General features: G+C 43.1%; 1 protein-coding gene across 1 annotated transcript in view; it reads right to left on the bottom strand.

Annotated features, from left to right (window-relative positions):
• Positions 1–972: 972 nt before the first annotated feature.
• Positions 973–17,186, bottom strand: part of LOC126101192 (serine protease inhibitor I/II-like) — a 42,069-nt gene continuing 25,855 nt past the window's right edge. The window contains exons 5-6 of the mRNA XM_049911888.1: positions 7,453–7,562; positions 973–1,097 (exon numbers count right to left, since the gene is read on the bottom strand). Coding sequence (XP_049767845.1) covers positions 7,453–7,562 — 110 coding nt within the window. The 3' untranslated portion in view covers positions 973–1,097. The remainder of the gene's footprint in view (positions 1,098–7,452; positions 7,563–17,186) is intronic.

Raw genomic sequence — 17,186 nt, 5'->3', positions numbered from 1 at the left:
ACGGCTAAGTAGTCTACAGATAAAGACTGCTGGATCTCTGGAGATTCATAATTACCTCATTACCTCAGGACATTCCAGATATTAGAGGATACATAACAATGAGCCACCGTAATAGCAAACGCTATATACGAATGATCGTTGGATAGTTAAACGCCGAGTATCCGAACAAATCCTCTGTAGATTAGATACCATAGTTAACTTCCATTGTGTTAGCTGAGTTAGATAATAGGACTTGCACATAGTGCCACGCACTAGGCTGTCAAATCCGTGTATTACGAGTATGTACGCAGTCTTAAAAAATATCTCTTGCATGTTTCACATTGTATTGCCCGTATTACTTGTGAGTAGATTGGCTGCAAGTGTGCATGCCAGCTACCTTGTACACAAACGCTTATTCTGTGTAAGCGGTTCGCTCAATGCTTCATTGTGTGTTTGGCGTTAGACTTGCATCATTGAATACAACAAACATGAATACCCTTCTCAAGATATTCTGATTTGTCTTAGTATAAATCATTGCGAACTGTGACGATGTCAAATATTTAGGCACATTGTGCCTCGATTTTTAAATTATACTGTAAGGTGTCCTAAAATAGCATGTTTGACGAAATCCTTGAAGCAATTAATTGGGCAACGTTTTCATTTCACTTAATTGTCCACAAGTAGAACTGCTTTTGATAGACATCGTGTCGAGTTAGGAAATGCAGGTAGTTTGCTGAACCTGGAACATGGTGACGAGGAATCTTTGTATTATTTTTTAAGGGGAAAAACATTTTTCTGTGTCAGTGTCTTGTTACAATAAAACATTATTACAAGTTCTTCAGAAACGACTCATGTCGTTACCGAAGAACATGGAAAGGTAAATGAGCTGTGTACGAAATACGAAGTATTGTTGCAACATATATTTATTTTTCACAAATTCGAGAATAAGATATTTCAACTCTGAAACATTGTACAATTCCTTTCATATCCTTTGTGCAGGCAGCATGCATGCGTTGCAGTGGTTGCGAGGTGAATGATAGTTGCTCTTCTTCCTGCCAAAGTCCTCTTCACAATCTAGTAGACTGCCTCGTGGAGTCGTTAAAATCAAAGTAGAATCACTGTGAAGCAAAAATAAAATATCTAAATCAGTGTAAATAGGCTGAAAACAGTAACCAAAAGAAAGTTAAAATACAACAAGTAATTTAGAGGGATATTTGCATTAAGCTTTACGGAAACTCTGATAACTTCAGAGAACTTTCTACCTTGAAAAAACTTAACGAATAATCGCTAAAAATGTGTACCGGCTTAAAAAAATGCTGCCACCTTACTAAACTAAAAATGTGAGTAAACAGCAACCCTTGTCCGTGATCGTCAGTGAGATTTGACTGCAGAGTCGACGATTCATTTATCCTTATAAAGAATAAGGTAGTTATCCCTCGTGTTATGACATAACAGTCTGGTTACTCCATTAAATACGTACTACAGCGTAAAAGAGATAATATCCTGAAAGATCGTATTAAAACCGTGTAGTGTAGCTTTCCAGTGCGCTACAGATATTAAAAGACCTATAATGGTAAGGTTAAAACTGAAAAAGACTTATAAAGTCGTAGAATATTTGGTTTAGTGAATACGTTTTTAAATAAATTTTGGAAAATTGTAAGTTCCTATGGGATCGAACTGCTGAGGTCATCTGCCACTGGGCTTACACACTTCTTAATCTAACTTAAACCTACTTACACTAAGGACAACACACACACCCACGCCCGAGGGAGGACTCGAACCTCCGACGGGGTGAGCCGCGCGAACGGTGGCAAGGCGTTTCAAATCACGCGGCTATCCCGATCGGCTTCTAATTAAACAAAGTAAAAATATACTTCAGGATTTTTTTTATCTGTTCCGAGACGTTAGAGATATGGGAATTGGTACATTTTCAATAGGTACAGAAGTATCCTTGGATGATAATTTTTATATAACTTGAAATTATTAATTTTCAGAAAAAATTATGGGACTGTAAATAGGTTCTCTCACATGAAGCAGGACGCCATGAGCACAAGTCAGGGCTGCCATCCGTCCCGATATATCGGGACCGCCATCATTATGCACGTTCTTATCCCGACGTGACCCAATTTTGTCCCGATGCTGCAAAATACTGCTACGAGCTTAGCTCAAGTACTGAAGAAACGCCATCTGTTAGCGCAACTTGTAAAAGCAGCCTCGGTTTTATTTATGTCAATAAGTTTATGTTGACAGGTTCGTCTCACAGATGGCGTCGCATGTTGCGTATCCTGTAACGATGATGCAAGCCCCTTTTAGATCCAGCGCTATCATTCGAGAACATACCAGACTTCTCCAGTAGTACCGGGCTGAAACTATGTAAGTAGCTCCATACCAAAGAATCGGGCATTTCCCACCTGAATAGCGATCTGATAAGACGATTCTTTCCAATCGTAATACGAACAACGTGCGCAAGTTTGAAGTGTTTACTGCTGATATATAGGGCGTGAAGTGTATAATGACGTGTATTTCGAAGGCTGAAGTGTTATGGTCGACTTTTTACCAACTATTAAAGTTATCATAGCTTAGGAACTCCCTAAGAGTGCAAAGAGAAATTATCAGTTTTCGGTTGATTACACAAAGGAGTGGTCTTTTTTCAAGGGAGGACGTATGGATCAGGAGGCATTGTGTGAGATTTGTAGCTGTTTCATTGGAGTAAATCACGAATGTAAGGCAAATGTGAGGCATCACATTTCTACGAAGAATCACACTAATAGATTCGCAGTAGCATCGGGATCAAAACCTGTTTCTACAATCGTGATTAAAGAAGATGCCCAGGAACAACTGTTCGTTGCCGCTACAGAACTAACAACAACTTAAAAGTCGTCAAGCATCACCGTTCCTTCAGTTGTCTTGACTGTACCTAAAACTGAATGCCGCAATGCATCCCGACTCCAAAGTTGCCGAAAAGCAGTCTACAGCCAGGAACAAATCTACAGCGATTGTTAAAAATATTCTCGCACCACACTCCGTCTCCGAATGTATAAAACAATTGCAAGACGTTTCATTTTATTTCATTTTACGGCATCAGGTACCGACGCATCGAATCACAAGGCTGAAAAGGTGTTTCCTTCAGTTGTTCAATACTTCACTGAAAGTGACGGAATCCAGAAAAAGGTTTTGAAGTTTGACTCGCTGAATAACGAGACATAGGAGACAACTGCAAAGTTTTGTCTAGACGCTTTAAGACAACTGCAAATTCTATTAGATAAATTAATCGCTTTTTTTGGAGACAATACCAATACCAACTTCGAAGGTCTTCACCGACGTGGCCAGCGGATTGTGTTTCACCAAATTAAAGAACTAGGAAAAATGTAGAAGGAATTGAATGCCCTGCCCATATTCTCGACAATACTATATCAAACCCTGCTGGAGACCTAATCGACATTGAAATTAATTATTTTTCAATACACAAAGTTAGAACTGAGAAGCTGAAAGAGTTCTGCATATGCGTTGATGTCAATCATCAGACTCCTTTGTCTCAGTCGGAAACAAGATGGCTGTCGTTAATGCCCGCAGTTGACAGGATTCTTAAGCTTTTGCTTTCATTGAAACAAATTTTTAACTCCGAAGACAGCCCACCTAGAATAATAACAGATATTTTCATTTTTCTGCAGTCAAACTTTGCCCTATTTTTAAAAAAATATGTATAAAACGCGTGGAGAAGAATGAAGTCTCGATAATTGAAATAAGAAATATCTTAATCGACAGTCAAAGAAGTCTGAATCAATTTTATTGGCATGCAAACCAAGATGGAGTTGAAAAAATGAAAGAAGATGAACCCTAGCCAAGATATAATTAATTTAATTTGCAAATCTGAGAAAGAGACAATGGATTTCTACCCCACAGATGGTGGTGGTTAGCGTTTAACGTCCCGTCGACAACGAGGTCATTAGAGACGGAGCGCAAGCTCGGGTTAGGGAAGGATTGGGAAGGAAATCGGCCGTGCCCTTTCAAAGGAACCATCCCGGCATTTGCCTGAAACGATTTAGGGAAATCACGGAAAATCTAAATCAGGATGGCCGGAGACGGGATTGAACCGTCGTCCTCCCGAATGCGAGTCCAGTGTGCTAACCACTGCGCCACCTCGCTCGGTTACCCCACAGAATTTGCTTACTAAGAGAAATTGGCTATTTCTTTTAATAAATATGAAGTACTTGATTGGATGACGCTATCTGAAACCCCGGATTAGGTAATGACTATTACATAACTCTCTAAAAACAGTGAAAGGATTTCAGGCAACAATTGTTTTCAGGAATTTATGTATCTGAAGATTTTTTTAGAATCTAAGCATGACTCGGAAGAATGGAAGTCTAAACTAGCCATGGGAAAGAGGTGGGTTTACTAGTAGGTTTACTTTCTTAAGAAAACCGGAAATCCTGCAAGCAAATACCAACTGCTAAAATTATGCGAGTATTTCTTTTCTATTCTCATGCGCAACGCCATTGTGGAACGAGCATTTTCACTGATGTCGGTACAGTGAACTGATGAAGGAAATCGACTGCTGCCAGGGACTGTAAAATCAGTCCTACAGTGCCTGTTTAACTACAGGCTGATTTGCATGGAGTTTTACAAACACGTAAAAGGAAAAAAAACTTGCTGAAAAAAGTGAAATCCTCCGCAAATTATGGTGTTCCAACTACTTCTGTCGCAACAAGTTCCATGTAATTGTGTCCCAGATAGAAAGTATATTAAATAATTTTTTTACTTCATTTCTACAGCCCCGTCTCAGAGTGTCCCGACGACGTCCCAGCTAGGTAAGGCAATCCTAGCATAAAGCTAGTTACTTCGGTTGGGAGACTGTTAGAGACTTAGGTAACGGACCATCGTTAATTAACGAAGTTAAATTTATAAGTAACAGATTAATTTTTAAGTTAATTTTAAAAGACTGTAATAACAGACTCTTTAACATCGGTTGAATTTCTTTCAGTCGGTTAACAGTTAATTAGGTATCTGCTATTTATGACAGAAGTGACTCCGCGACGCCCAACGAACTCATGCTCTGACAAGTCCGGGTCGTGCAGATGTATGGCTACGCCGAGGTGCGTGCGATTCGTGATTCGTGTAAACAATCAAGAGCGAGCGACGGTAACTAGGTGTAGGCTATTTATTGTTGTTTGTTTACTCTGTTCACGTTAAGTACTTTTGTTATTGGGTTGGTTGTGGAAACTAAAGCATGGAGTCGGATTTAGTCTCGTAAACGAGTTGATACGTGTTACAAACCAGACACAATGGGAAGGACACGGCCCCTTTGCTTTTTTTCTTTTATCAGTCGTTTATTACATCAGAGAAATACACATTTTAAGATAAAATTTAACTACATAAAATATTGCTCCCAGTAAAGGTTAACATAAGCAGTGACAAAACTTAGTTGTCTTAAGGGTTTCTGCTGGCAACAAATTTTAAGGAGGCAGTGTAATGTTTACATCAATTTAGCTCAAACACGTAGCTAGTGATTGAATCACGACACAGACACTTCAACAATTTCGGTAACAAGTAAATAGCGTGAATTTGTACTCACAGTAACCAACTAATCAACAGCCTTGCCGTTGAATAAGTAGTAGACCATTTGGAACGAATTAGAAACACCCCGCAACTAGGGGAGTTCATATCAGTCTTTAAATGTCTTGATCCCCATTAAATAAACAAACTTACAGTAATTAAATGAATAACAAATCAAACACACTACGTTCCACTCAAACTCTTCAGTGGAAGCCAAGCCAAAATGAATATTCCATTAACTGACTAGCACTGAAGTCACACTAAAGCTCCTCTCTGTGTTCCCAGACACACATGGGGCAAACTTATACAAGACAAGATTTTGAAGGGAGCACATCAGTAAAACCGGTAGTGGAGCTAACTCGTGCCACTGAAAATTAAGGTACTAGACCGAGGCACAAGGTGGAATACAACGAGGTTGCCTTAGTGCTCTACTGCGCTCCAAAATATTGATTCAAATGGCCAATTCAAAATTAAGTACCACATAAAACAGCATTAATTAACGAGGAGTGACACCAGGTCGCACTAAGGGATGACAACACTTAATTGAAAAGACAAATGCCGGAAGCGGCAGTATCATCAAACACCTTCTCCGAGTTTTAATCAGGAGTCACTTCCCGCTATAAAAGTAAACATTTAACCAAGCACAAGGAAGGAACCCCAAAGAGAAAATTCAAATAAAACCCCCAAAAGATTATAACGGACCGGGAACCCCAACTATTTGAATTTAAAAGAATTAGTTCTCCGCAAAGGCAGTGTAAACGCGAAGGCCACACTTAAGAGGCCACTCAAATTCCTTACAAAAGGTCTTATACATTTGCTCCTTTTCTTTAAAGAAACACAAGGCTGCTTAACTTCTGCTGGCTTCTGCTGGACGTCCGATATGGCTCGTGTAGGATACACCAGACAGCAACCCAAGCTAGACGGTCGCAAGGCACGGCGAGCAAAATCAGGAGAGCAGACAGGCAGCCAGCCAACACATATCCTCCATTCTGAACCGGCAGATCGCGTACAACCAACTCCACATATCGTGGTTGCTTCCACCTCGTAGCTCGCGGCGTCTCAGCAGGTAGCTCGAGCAAACGAATGCGGAAAACAACAAGGCAAGCAAAGATAAGAAACATCGAAGGACCGATAATGGACATCCAAGAGACTGGCGCGCCAGTAATGAGCGCCACGGCTCACGAGTCTAGCTTTCGTATAAAATCTTTAACATTTTGATGTGTAGCATGGTAAATCTTACAATAGAAAGATTTCTCAAAGTCAAAGAGCGCGTGTAAGTGAGTAACACTAATTAATTGTGCGTCGTTACATACCTAATATATGGTAAGAGTGTACAGGACACAGTTGTTACTGATGAAAGGTTTTATATTTCTAATCCTTGAGCGGTTTTCCCTTGCTTATTTCGTTACTATCCTATCGATCAGGGGACCATTAAGATCTTGTGGACTTGTGACCTTTGCTTTCCAGGTGTAGCTGAATATTCTACTCACTTGATTGTTTACACGAATCGCGAATCGCGTGCACGCCGGCGTAGCCACACATCTACACAACCCGAACATGTCAGAACATGATTTTCGTGGGCCCCACGGCGTCATTTACGTCTTAAATAGTAGATACCTAGTCAACATTTAACGGAGTGAAAATAAGTCAACAGAAGTTAAAGAGTCCGTTATTGAAGTCTTTACGATTAACTTAAAAATTAATCGGTTAATTGAAAATTTAACTTCGTTAATTAGCGGTTAACGGATTAACTTTCTTGTGCCCAGCTTTGATGGTCGGTTACCAAAGTCTCAAACAGTCTCCCAACAGAAATAACTAGCCTTGTCCTAGGATTGCCATGTTTAGCTGGGACCTCGTCGGCACACTCTGAGATGCCGCTGTAGAAATGTGGACAGATGACTACAGTATGTTACTCACCTATGGCTTCGGACACAACATAAACGTGCACGCAGCATTCTTGCCATCTGGGCTGCATTTACAAATGTTGCAGTCGTCCTTGAACGTTGAATTCGGCTTGCAGGACACCTCTGTAACAAAACGTTGGTAGCTGTTACACCAGCGCTGGTCTACAGGTGTCGGCAGATTTTGACAAGTGTGAACCCATGCAAAACAAAGATTGCCATTCGTCAGCGTCTGACGCTATGTTGCAGCTTTAAAGAAAGAAACAGCTCATGTGGTATCGCGTCTGCGTTATTCAACAGAAAACATCGACGTCATTTCATTTGCAAACGAACACCACGATGAGAACATGAGAATACTGAAAATGCACACAAAACGTACATTTAATAATGCTACGTATACATACATGCACACACGCATGCACGTGAAGATAAACACACACACACACATTTTAAGTTGCCGCAATATCTTTGAGTTTCATCAACATATTCAACTAGCATTTACAGAGACTTACAACAGTAGTTAATTCAGTATTGTAACTAATTTCTTAAGCGAGAGGTTGAAAATACCGCTTCAGTTGTAAATTTATTTTATTATTACGACCGGTTTTGGTCTCTCATAAGCCCATCCTCAGGTGTCGCAACTGTGCTGTGGCCCCCGAGCGCCGCGGTGGACGTGTACTAGGCGCGGTGTCCTACCTATGAGCGAAGAAACAAATTGGCATACACGTACGAAAACCATTCAAAAACTAAGAGTGGTTCGTCGAACAATATACGAGTATGTTGGGAATTACTATGAGAGGCAGAAAACACATAGAGGCATAAAGAAACAGAGTGGAATGCAACAAGTAATTATGACCATAATCCGAATAACATGCACTTAGGCGGGTGAATGGATGGGAGACAGACAACGGAAACTCTACATTGGATCCCGAAATACAAGGACAATCGAGACTGTGGCCTCACGGACGGTGGGAAAATTACACAAATACATGTAGGAGTCGTCTTATTGAAGACACCAATGCACAGAAAATTGTAGACAGGTCTTTTACGTATCTATGAGTACCAGACAGCTGCTGCTCTTGATGATGAAGATGACATGATAACGCAATGTCGGATGAAATAGGCAAATGATAGTTACTCTTCTATGTGATTTGTACATCATAACTTTCATCACTAATTTATTTTACCAGTGTTTATATGGAATTTTTACCTATTTCACTAAAACAGGGTAAGACTGCCAACAGAAGAAAAGAAAAGCACTGCGAGTGATTTTCTATGAACAGCATTGTGACCGCTTATTATTGCCAAGACAGACATAAAGTCCACACCCACCACATTGTTTCAAGTTTATACATAGTTCCGCAGATGATTAGTAGAATGAAGGAAGTAGTTCTGAGATCGTTGTGGGCATGAAAATTTGATTATGATTGGGAATTGGAATTTGGTAGCAGGAAAATGAAGAGAACAAAAAATTGTAGGATAACGTGGATGGGGGAAAAAAATGGAAGAGGAAGCCGCTTTGTAGAATTGGGCACGTAGCATAATTTAACCGTCGCTAGTACTCAAAATCATGAAAGAATGTAGTAAACGTGAAAGAGATCTGGAGACACAGGAAGATTTCAAATAGGTTCCAAAATCACGTTTTAAATAGAAAAATATATCCAGTGGCAGATTGTCGACTCTGACCATAGTTTATTGGCTATCAACTGTCAGTCAAAATTACAGAACTTGCAGAAAGCTAGAACATTTCGGAGATGATATCTGTATAAACTGAAAGGACCAAAGGGTATTGAGCGTTTCAAAGAGAACAATTGGGAATGAAACAGGGGTGAGGAGCACAATATAAAGATGAATGGATAGCCCTGGAAAACGAGATAATGAAGGATGCAGAGGATCAAATAACAATAACACAAAGCCCAGTAGGAATCGCTGGATAATGCACGAGATACTTAATCTAACTGGAGAAAGTAGAAAATATAAAAAATGCATCAAATGAATCAGGAAAAAGGCAATGCAGAGTCTAAAAATGAGGCTGACAGGAAGTGCAAGAAGGAAAAGCAGGAATGGTTAAACAAAGAATACAAGAATGTAAAAGCAGGCGTTACTATTGTCAGCCTATAGGAAAATTGAAGGGTACTTTGGAGAAGAGGGATAAATATCAAGAGCTAAGATGGCAAACCATCACTAAGTAAACGAGGGAAGGCTGAAAAGTGAAGAAATATCTAGAAGGGCTCTGTAAGGAAAACGAACTTTAAGGCAATATCAGAGAAAGGGAAGAGAGATACGACTCTGAGAGAATAATTCGATACTGGTCTGAAGGACCTAAATTGAAATAAGGCCCCTAGAGTAGACGGTATTCCCTCAGAGTTATGACCTAATAAGTAGTGGTTACCAAATACTGGTGCGGGCTATTTAGAGAGAATAGAAAAATCGGTAGAAGCCGAGCTCGGGAAAGATCAGTTTGGTTCCCGGAAGAAGATAGGTGCACACAAGGAAACACTAAACCAATCACTTACTTTGTAAGAGATATTTATAGGATATGCAGATTTGCTAAAATTTTTGACAATTTTTAGGGTAACAGCAATAAGAGATATGGAGTGAAAGTCTATCTACAATTAAATAAAATATTCTAAGGTTTCAGTCGCGTCAAGTTGTTAACTGGTCTCGAGTTTTCGGCAGAGATCTCCTCTGCCACTGTCAAGTGGTTGATTGTCGTGTGGGTGACGCCACCAGTGACGTCACTGGTGTTCATTACTGCATATGGTAACGCTTTGGTGGCGAGACAACCACGCCCGTTTCACCTCAATCACAACATCCCAGGCCGCACTCAGCAGCAGTCCAACGTCTTTTTTGAGGTGATTGTCCAATATTATAGTCTCTACCGCTTTGTCTGTTCCGCTCTCTCAGAAGCCGTTGGTGCGTTTAACAATAGAAGTCTCGTCGAATGCAATTCGGTGTCCTTTTTCCAATGTATGTTCCGCTAAAGCTGATTTTTCGGGGTAGCGTAAGCGGAAACACCTTTCGCGTATCATGTGGCGCTGTTCTACAATGAGGACAATCCGACCAACATAAAACTGCCTACATACACACGGTCTTTTTCTGAGGCCTTCTGATTTCGTGGCTTAGATGAAACTGCTTCCGAAATTAGTCTGTTGTAACCGTTTCCCCTGAAAAATTTACGCGCGTGGCGCAGTTCTTTCGACAGGTTTTCGGCTTCTGACACGGTTTCAGCTCGACGTACCAAGGTCCTCAGAACGCACCGTTTCCGTGCTGGATGGTGGTAGCCAGTGGCTTGCACATACCGCTCCGTGTGGGTGCGATTGCGGTAAACATTGTGGTCGAGACTCCTGTTCGGTTTACGGCGGACTACGGCCGACATCGTTATGTTGTCGTGGATGCTGATGACGTGTACCCGGAACTGTTCCAGCATTTCATGTCCATGAGGTCGTACGGCGAAGGTATCGTCGACGTAGCGATAGAAACAACAAGGCTTTGCAGGAGCAGTGTCCAAGGTGATGTGCTCGAAATGCTCCATAAAGAGATTGCCTGCAACTGATGCTAATGGACTCCCCATAGCGACGCCGCTCGGCTATTTCAAATATATAAGCACGGAAGCGGCGCCCACATGACAGTCAACCACTTCACAATGATAGACGACATATCTGGCGAAACCTCGTGTGCAGTTAAGTACCTGGCGCAGCCTGAAACCCGAGAACATCTTATTAATGGATATCGACGCGAGGGCATTCATTCGTACTTCATTCGTACTTATCTACAACTTGTTTAGAAACCAGACTGCAGCTACAAGAGTGGAAGGACTTGAAAGAGAAGCCTTTCATAATGTTGAACAGAATACACTATTATATTCCGAAGATACCAGGGATAAGGTACAGGGAGCAAACAGTTGTTCATAGCTTGTACAGAAACCGGACGGCAGTTAATGTGTCGAAGAACATGAAAGCTAATCTATATTTAAGAAGTAACAAATAGGGTTGCAGCCTATCCCCGGTGATAGGCGATCTTTACACTGTGCAAACTCTAAAGAAAATGGAAGTGAAATTAGGAAAAGTAGTTAAAGTCCAGGGAGAAGAAATTAAAGCTTTGAAATTTTCCGATGACGTCGTAAATCTTTCAGAGACTCCAAAGTATTTTGAATAGCGGTTGAACGGAATGGATAGGGCCTTGAAAAGAGATTATAAGATGAACATCAAGTAAAACAAGGGTAATGGAATGTCGTCATATTGAATCAGTCGATGCTGAGGGAATTAGATTAGCAAATGGGATACTAAAAGCAGTAGATGAGTTTTGCTATTTGGGTAGCAAAATAACCTACACGTTGACTCTTACACAGAAGATCACAGCAACCCGCCACTTTTTATAATGCTATTTGTTTACTTAAATAGCGCCGTTACATGTTTCGAACCGATAGTTTCCTCTTCAGACGGATAGGCTACGTTTTACGTTACATTTTGAGTTTTGTTTCCCCATCTGACGAAACTTCCTTGTTGTGGTGATGCCATTGAAGAATATGTCAGTTTTTGAGAAAATAGCATAATAAATGATAATGGGACAAGTAGAGAGGATGCAAAATGTCGGCCGGCCGCGGTGGTCTAGCGGTTCTGGCGCTGCAGTCCGGAACCGCGGGACTGCTACGGTCGCAGGTTCGAATCCTGCCTCGGGCATGGGTGTGTGTGATGTCCTTAGGTTAGTAAGGTTTAAGTAGTTCTAAGTTCTAGGGGACTTATGACCTAAGATGTTGAGTCCCATAGTGCTCAGAGCCATTTGAACCATTTAGCAAAATGTCGAGTGGCACACCTGCAAAAGATGAATATGTCAACATCCAATATTAATTTAAGTGTTAGGAACTCTTATTTGAAGATATTCGTCTGTAGTATAGCCTGGTATGGAAGTGCAACGTGGACAAAAAGCACTTCAGTCGAGAAGACAAGAGGAGGTCAGAATCTTTTAAAACATGTTGCTGTAGAAGAGTGCTGAAGATTAACTAGGTAGATCCAATAAAAAACGAAGATAATTGGAGAAAAAATAAATATATGGCACAAGTTGAGTAAAAGAAGGGAGCAGATGATTGGACACAGCCTGGAGTCGTCAGTATGGTAATGGAGTTCAGTTTTGGACGTACAAATTATAGTGGGAGTCCAAGGGGTTAATACAGTGGGCATGTTCAATGGGTTATGAGTAGAAGGGGCTCGCACATGATAGGCTAGAGTGCACAGGTGCATCAAATCAGTCTTTGGACTGAAAAGCACAAAAGCTAAATTCAAGATACACGAATCAGGCAGTAATAACTACCTGTACATACACTCTAAGGAAAAAGACGAACGACGAAGGAATTATCAAAATGGGACGGATATCGGTAGATATGATGAATGTGTACAGATAAACAAATGATTACAAATTCGAAAAAATTTGACGATTTATTGAAGAGAAAGAGCTTCACAAATTGAGAAAGTCAATAACGCTTTTGTCCACCTCTGCCCCTATGCAACCAGTTATTCGGCTTAGCATTGACTGATAGGACTGCTGGATGTCCCCCTGAGGGATGTAGTGAGAAATTCTGTTCAATTGGAGCGCTAGATCGTCTAAAGCCCGAGTTGGTTGGAGGTCTCTGCCCATAACACTCCAAGCGCTGTCAACTGGGGAGAGGTGAACGACCTTGTGACCAAGGTAGACTTTGGCAAGCACGAAAAGCAGTAGAAACGCTCGCTGTGTGTGGCCGGGCAATTTCTTGCTGAAATGTAAGCCCAGGATGGCTTACCATGAAGGGCAAGAGAACGAGGTATAGAATATCATCGGCGTACCACTGTGCTGTAAGGAGGGCGCGGATGACAACCGAAGGTGTCCAGCTGTGCCAATAAGTGACACGCCGGACCACCACCCCTGGTTGTCGGGCCGTATGTCGGTCGACAGACAGATCGGTACCTTACCGCTGACTAGCCGGTCTCCAGACACGTCTTCGCCCTGAATCTCTTTGAGTTTTGTAGAACTGTCTTCAGTAATGATTCTGCTTCGAACTGAACGCTGATGACAGTCAAATACGATATTCTACACCCCCTCGAGAGCTTATACTGCTTATCTTCGTGCTGTCCAAAATGTGATCTGTGTCTCCCCAGTTGAGAACGTTTGGAGCATTGTGGGCAGAGCCCTCCAACCAGCTCAGTATTTTGGCGATCTCACGCGCCATTTGAACAGAATTTGGCACCATATCCTTGAAGGAAGATACCCAACAACTCCATCAATCAGTGCCAAGCCGAATAACTGCTTTCATATGGGTCAGAGGTCATTTGTTTGTCTGTACATGTACGACACATCAACCGATTTCCGTCCCACTTGGTTAATTCCTTCCCGGGGCGTATCTGTTTTATAAGAACGCAATCGCTGATAGGTATGAGTACTGCCAAGCCATAATTGTCACGAACTGATCACGAAAAAGTGAAAGAACTATTAGAAGCGCCGGCCGGGGTGGCCGAGCGGTTCTAGGCGCCATAGTCTGGAACAGCGCGACCGCTACGGTCGCAGGTTCGAATCCTGCCTCGGGCATGGATGTGTGTGATGTCCTTAGGTTAGTTTGGTTTAAGTAGTTCTAAGTTCTAGGGGACTGATGACCTTAGAAGTTAAGTCCCATAGTGCTCAGAGCCATTTGAACTATCAGAAGCCTGAAGCAGTCAGTTTAGATTCCGGAGGAATTGTACCGGAGGAACAACAGCTTCCGACTTTCCTTAATAGAAAGAATTAAGAAAGACACGCCTAAGTTTATATCAGCTGTATATTTAGGGAAGAAAATTAAAAATTTGTGGTAAGTTCCTGTGGGACCAAGCTTCCGAGGTCATCAGTCAGTAGGCTTACGCACTACTTAGTCTAACTTCAACTAACTTACTCTGAGGATAACACACACACCCATGCCTGAGGGAGGATTCGAACCTCCGATGGGTGGAGCCGTGCGAACCGTGGCTAGGCGCCTCACACCGAGCGGCTACCCTGTGCGGATGTACACTCCTGGAAATGGGAAAAAGAACACATTGACACAAGTGTGTCAGACCCACCATACTTGCTCCGGACACTGCGAGAGGGCTGTACAAGCAATGATCACACGCACGGCACAGCGGACACACCAGGAACCGCGGTGTTGGCCGTCGAATGGCGCTAGCTGCGCAGCATTTGTGCACCGCCGCCGTCAGTGTCAGCCCGTTTGCCGTGGCATACGGAGCTCCATCGCAGTCTTTAACACTGGTAGCATGCCGCGACAGCGTGGACGTGAACCGTATGTGCAGTTGACGGACTTTGAGCGAGGGCGTATAGTGGGCATGCGGGAGGCCGGGTGGACGTACCGCCGAATTGCTCAACAAGTGGGGCGTGAGGTCTCCACAGTACATCGATGTTGTCGCCAGTGGTCGGCGGAACTTGCACGTGCCCGTCGACCTGGGACTGGTCCGCAGCGACGCACGGATGCACGCCAAGACCGTAGGATCCTACGCAGTGCCGTAGGGGACCGCACCGCCACTTCCCAGCAAATTAGGGACACTGTTGCTCCTGGGGTATCGGCGAGGACCATTCGCAACCGTCTCCATGAAGCTGGGCTACGGCCCCGCACACCGTTAGGCCGTCTTCCGCTCACGCCCCAACATCGTGCAGCCCGCCTCTAGTGGTGTCGCGACAGGCGTGAATGGAGGGACGAATGGAGACGTGTCGTCTTCAGCGATGAGAGTCGCTTCTGCCTTGGTGCCAATGATGGTCGTACGCGTGTTTGGCGCCGTGCAGGTGAGCGCCACAATCAGGACTGCATACGATCGAGGCACACAGGGCCAACACCCGCCATCATGGTGTGGGGAGCGATCTCCTACACTGGCCGTACACCACTGGTGATCGTCGAGGGGACACTGAATAGTGCACGGTACATCCAAACCGTCATCGAACCCATCGTTCTACCATTCCTAGACCGGCAAGGGAACTTGCTGTTCCAACAGGACAATGCACGTCCGCACGTATCCCGTGCCACCCAACGTGTTCTAGAAGGTGTAAGTCAACTACCCTGGCCAGCAAGATCTCCGGATCTGTCCCCCATTGAGCATGTTTGGGACTGGATGAAGCGTCGTCTCACGCGGTCTGCACGTCCAGCACGAACGCTGGTCCAACTGAGGCGCCATGTGGAAATGGCATGGCAAGCCGTTCCACAGGACTACATCCAGCATCTCTACGATCGTCTCCATGGGAGAATAGCAGCCTGCATTGCTGCGAAAGGTGGATATACACTGTACTAGTGCCGACATTGTGCATGCTCTGTTGCCTGTGTCTATGTGCCTGTGGTTCTGTCAGTGTGATCATGTGATGTATCTGACCCCAGGAATGTGTCAATAAAGTTTCCCCTTCCTGGGACAATGAATTCACGGTGTTCTTATTTCAATTTCCAGGAGCGTATATTTACGAGAATCTCTTGATAGTGTTTACTAGAATACACTCTTTCAAGTTCTTAAGGAATGACGGATCAAATACAAGGAGTGAAAGGTTATCCACTACAATACATCTACATCTACATCTACATTCATACTCCGCAAGCCACCCAACGGTGTGTGGCGGAGGGCACCTTACGTGCCACTGTCATGACCTCCCTTTTCTGTTCCAGTCCCGTGTGGTTTGCGGGAAGAACGACTGTCGGAAAGCCTCCGTGCGAGCTCGAATCTCTCTAATTTTACATTCGTGATCTCCTCGGGGGGTATAAGTAGGGGGAAGCAATATATTCGATACCTCATCCAGAAACGCACCCTCTCGAAACCTGGACAGCAAGCTACACCACGATGCAGAGCGCCTCTCTTGCAGAGTCTGCCACTTGAGTTTGCTAAACATCTCCGTAACGCTATCACGCTTACCAAGTAACCCTGTGACGAAACGCGCCGCTCTTCTTTGGATCTTCTCTATCTCCTCCGTCAACCCTATCTGGTACGGATCCCACACTGATGAGCAATACTCAAGTATAGGTCGAACAAGTGTTTTGTAAGGCACCTCCTTTGTTGATGGACTACATTTTCTAAGGACTCTTCCAATGAATCTCAACCTAGTACCCGCCTTACCAACAATTAATTTTATATGATCATTCCACTTCAAATCGTTCCGTAATTGAGAAGGGAGTGAAGCTAGTTGCAGCCTATACCCCATGTTATCCAATATGTACATTGAGCAAGTAGTAAAGGAAACGAAAGAAAATTTAGAACGGGAATTAAAGTTTAGTAAGAACAACTCAAAACTTTTAGGCTTGCCCATGACTTTGTAATTCAGTAACAGGAGTAACAGGACTCAGAACAACACCTGAATGGAATGGGTAGTGTCTTGAAAAGAGGTTATAAGATGAACACAAACAAAGGTTGCATAGTTAAAAAACTGCCGGCCGCGGTGGTCTAGCGGTTCTAGTCGCGCAGTCCGGAACCGCGCGACTGCTACGGTCGCAGGTTCGAATCCTGCCTGGGGCATGGATGTGTGTGATGTCCTTAGGTTAGTTAGGTTTAAGTAGTTCTAAGTTCTAGGGGACTGATGACCACAGATGTTAAGTCCCATAGTGCTCAGAGCCATTTTTTAGTTAAAAAACTAGTAAGAATATGCAGTTGTGTTACCTCGTGCAATTTGACGGATTCTCATCAGGAAACAACAGTCTGAAAATAACACAACAGGAAGTATTTAGCAGGTATGTTTTTGTATAATTAGTTTGGTTTTCTGGACAGTCCCTCTAGTTCTTTCCCTTCA

This window comes from Schistocerca cancellata, chromosome 9 (genome assembly GCF_023864275.1).
Source record: "Schistocerca cancellata isolate TAMUIC-IGC-003103 chromosome 9, iqSchCanc2.1, whole genome shotgun sequence".
Taxonomy (NCBI): Eukaryota; Metazoa; Arthropoda; class Insecta; order Orthoptera; family Acrididae; genus Schistocerca; species Schistocerca cancellata.
This window is presented reverse-complemented; position numbering and strand designations above follow the sequence as displayed.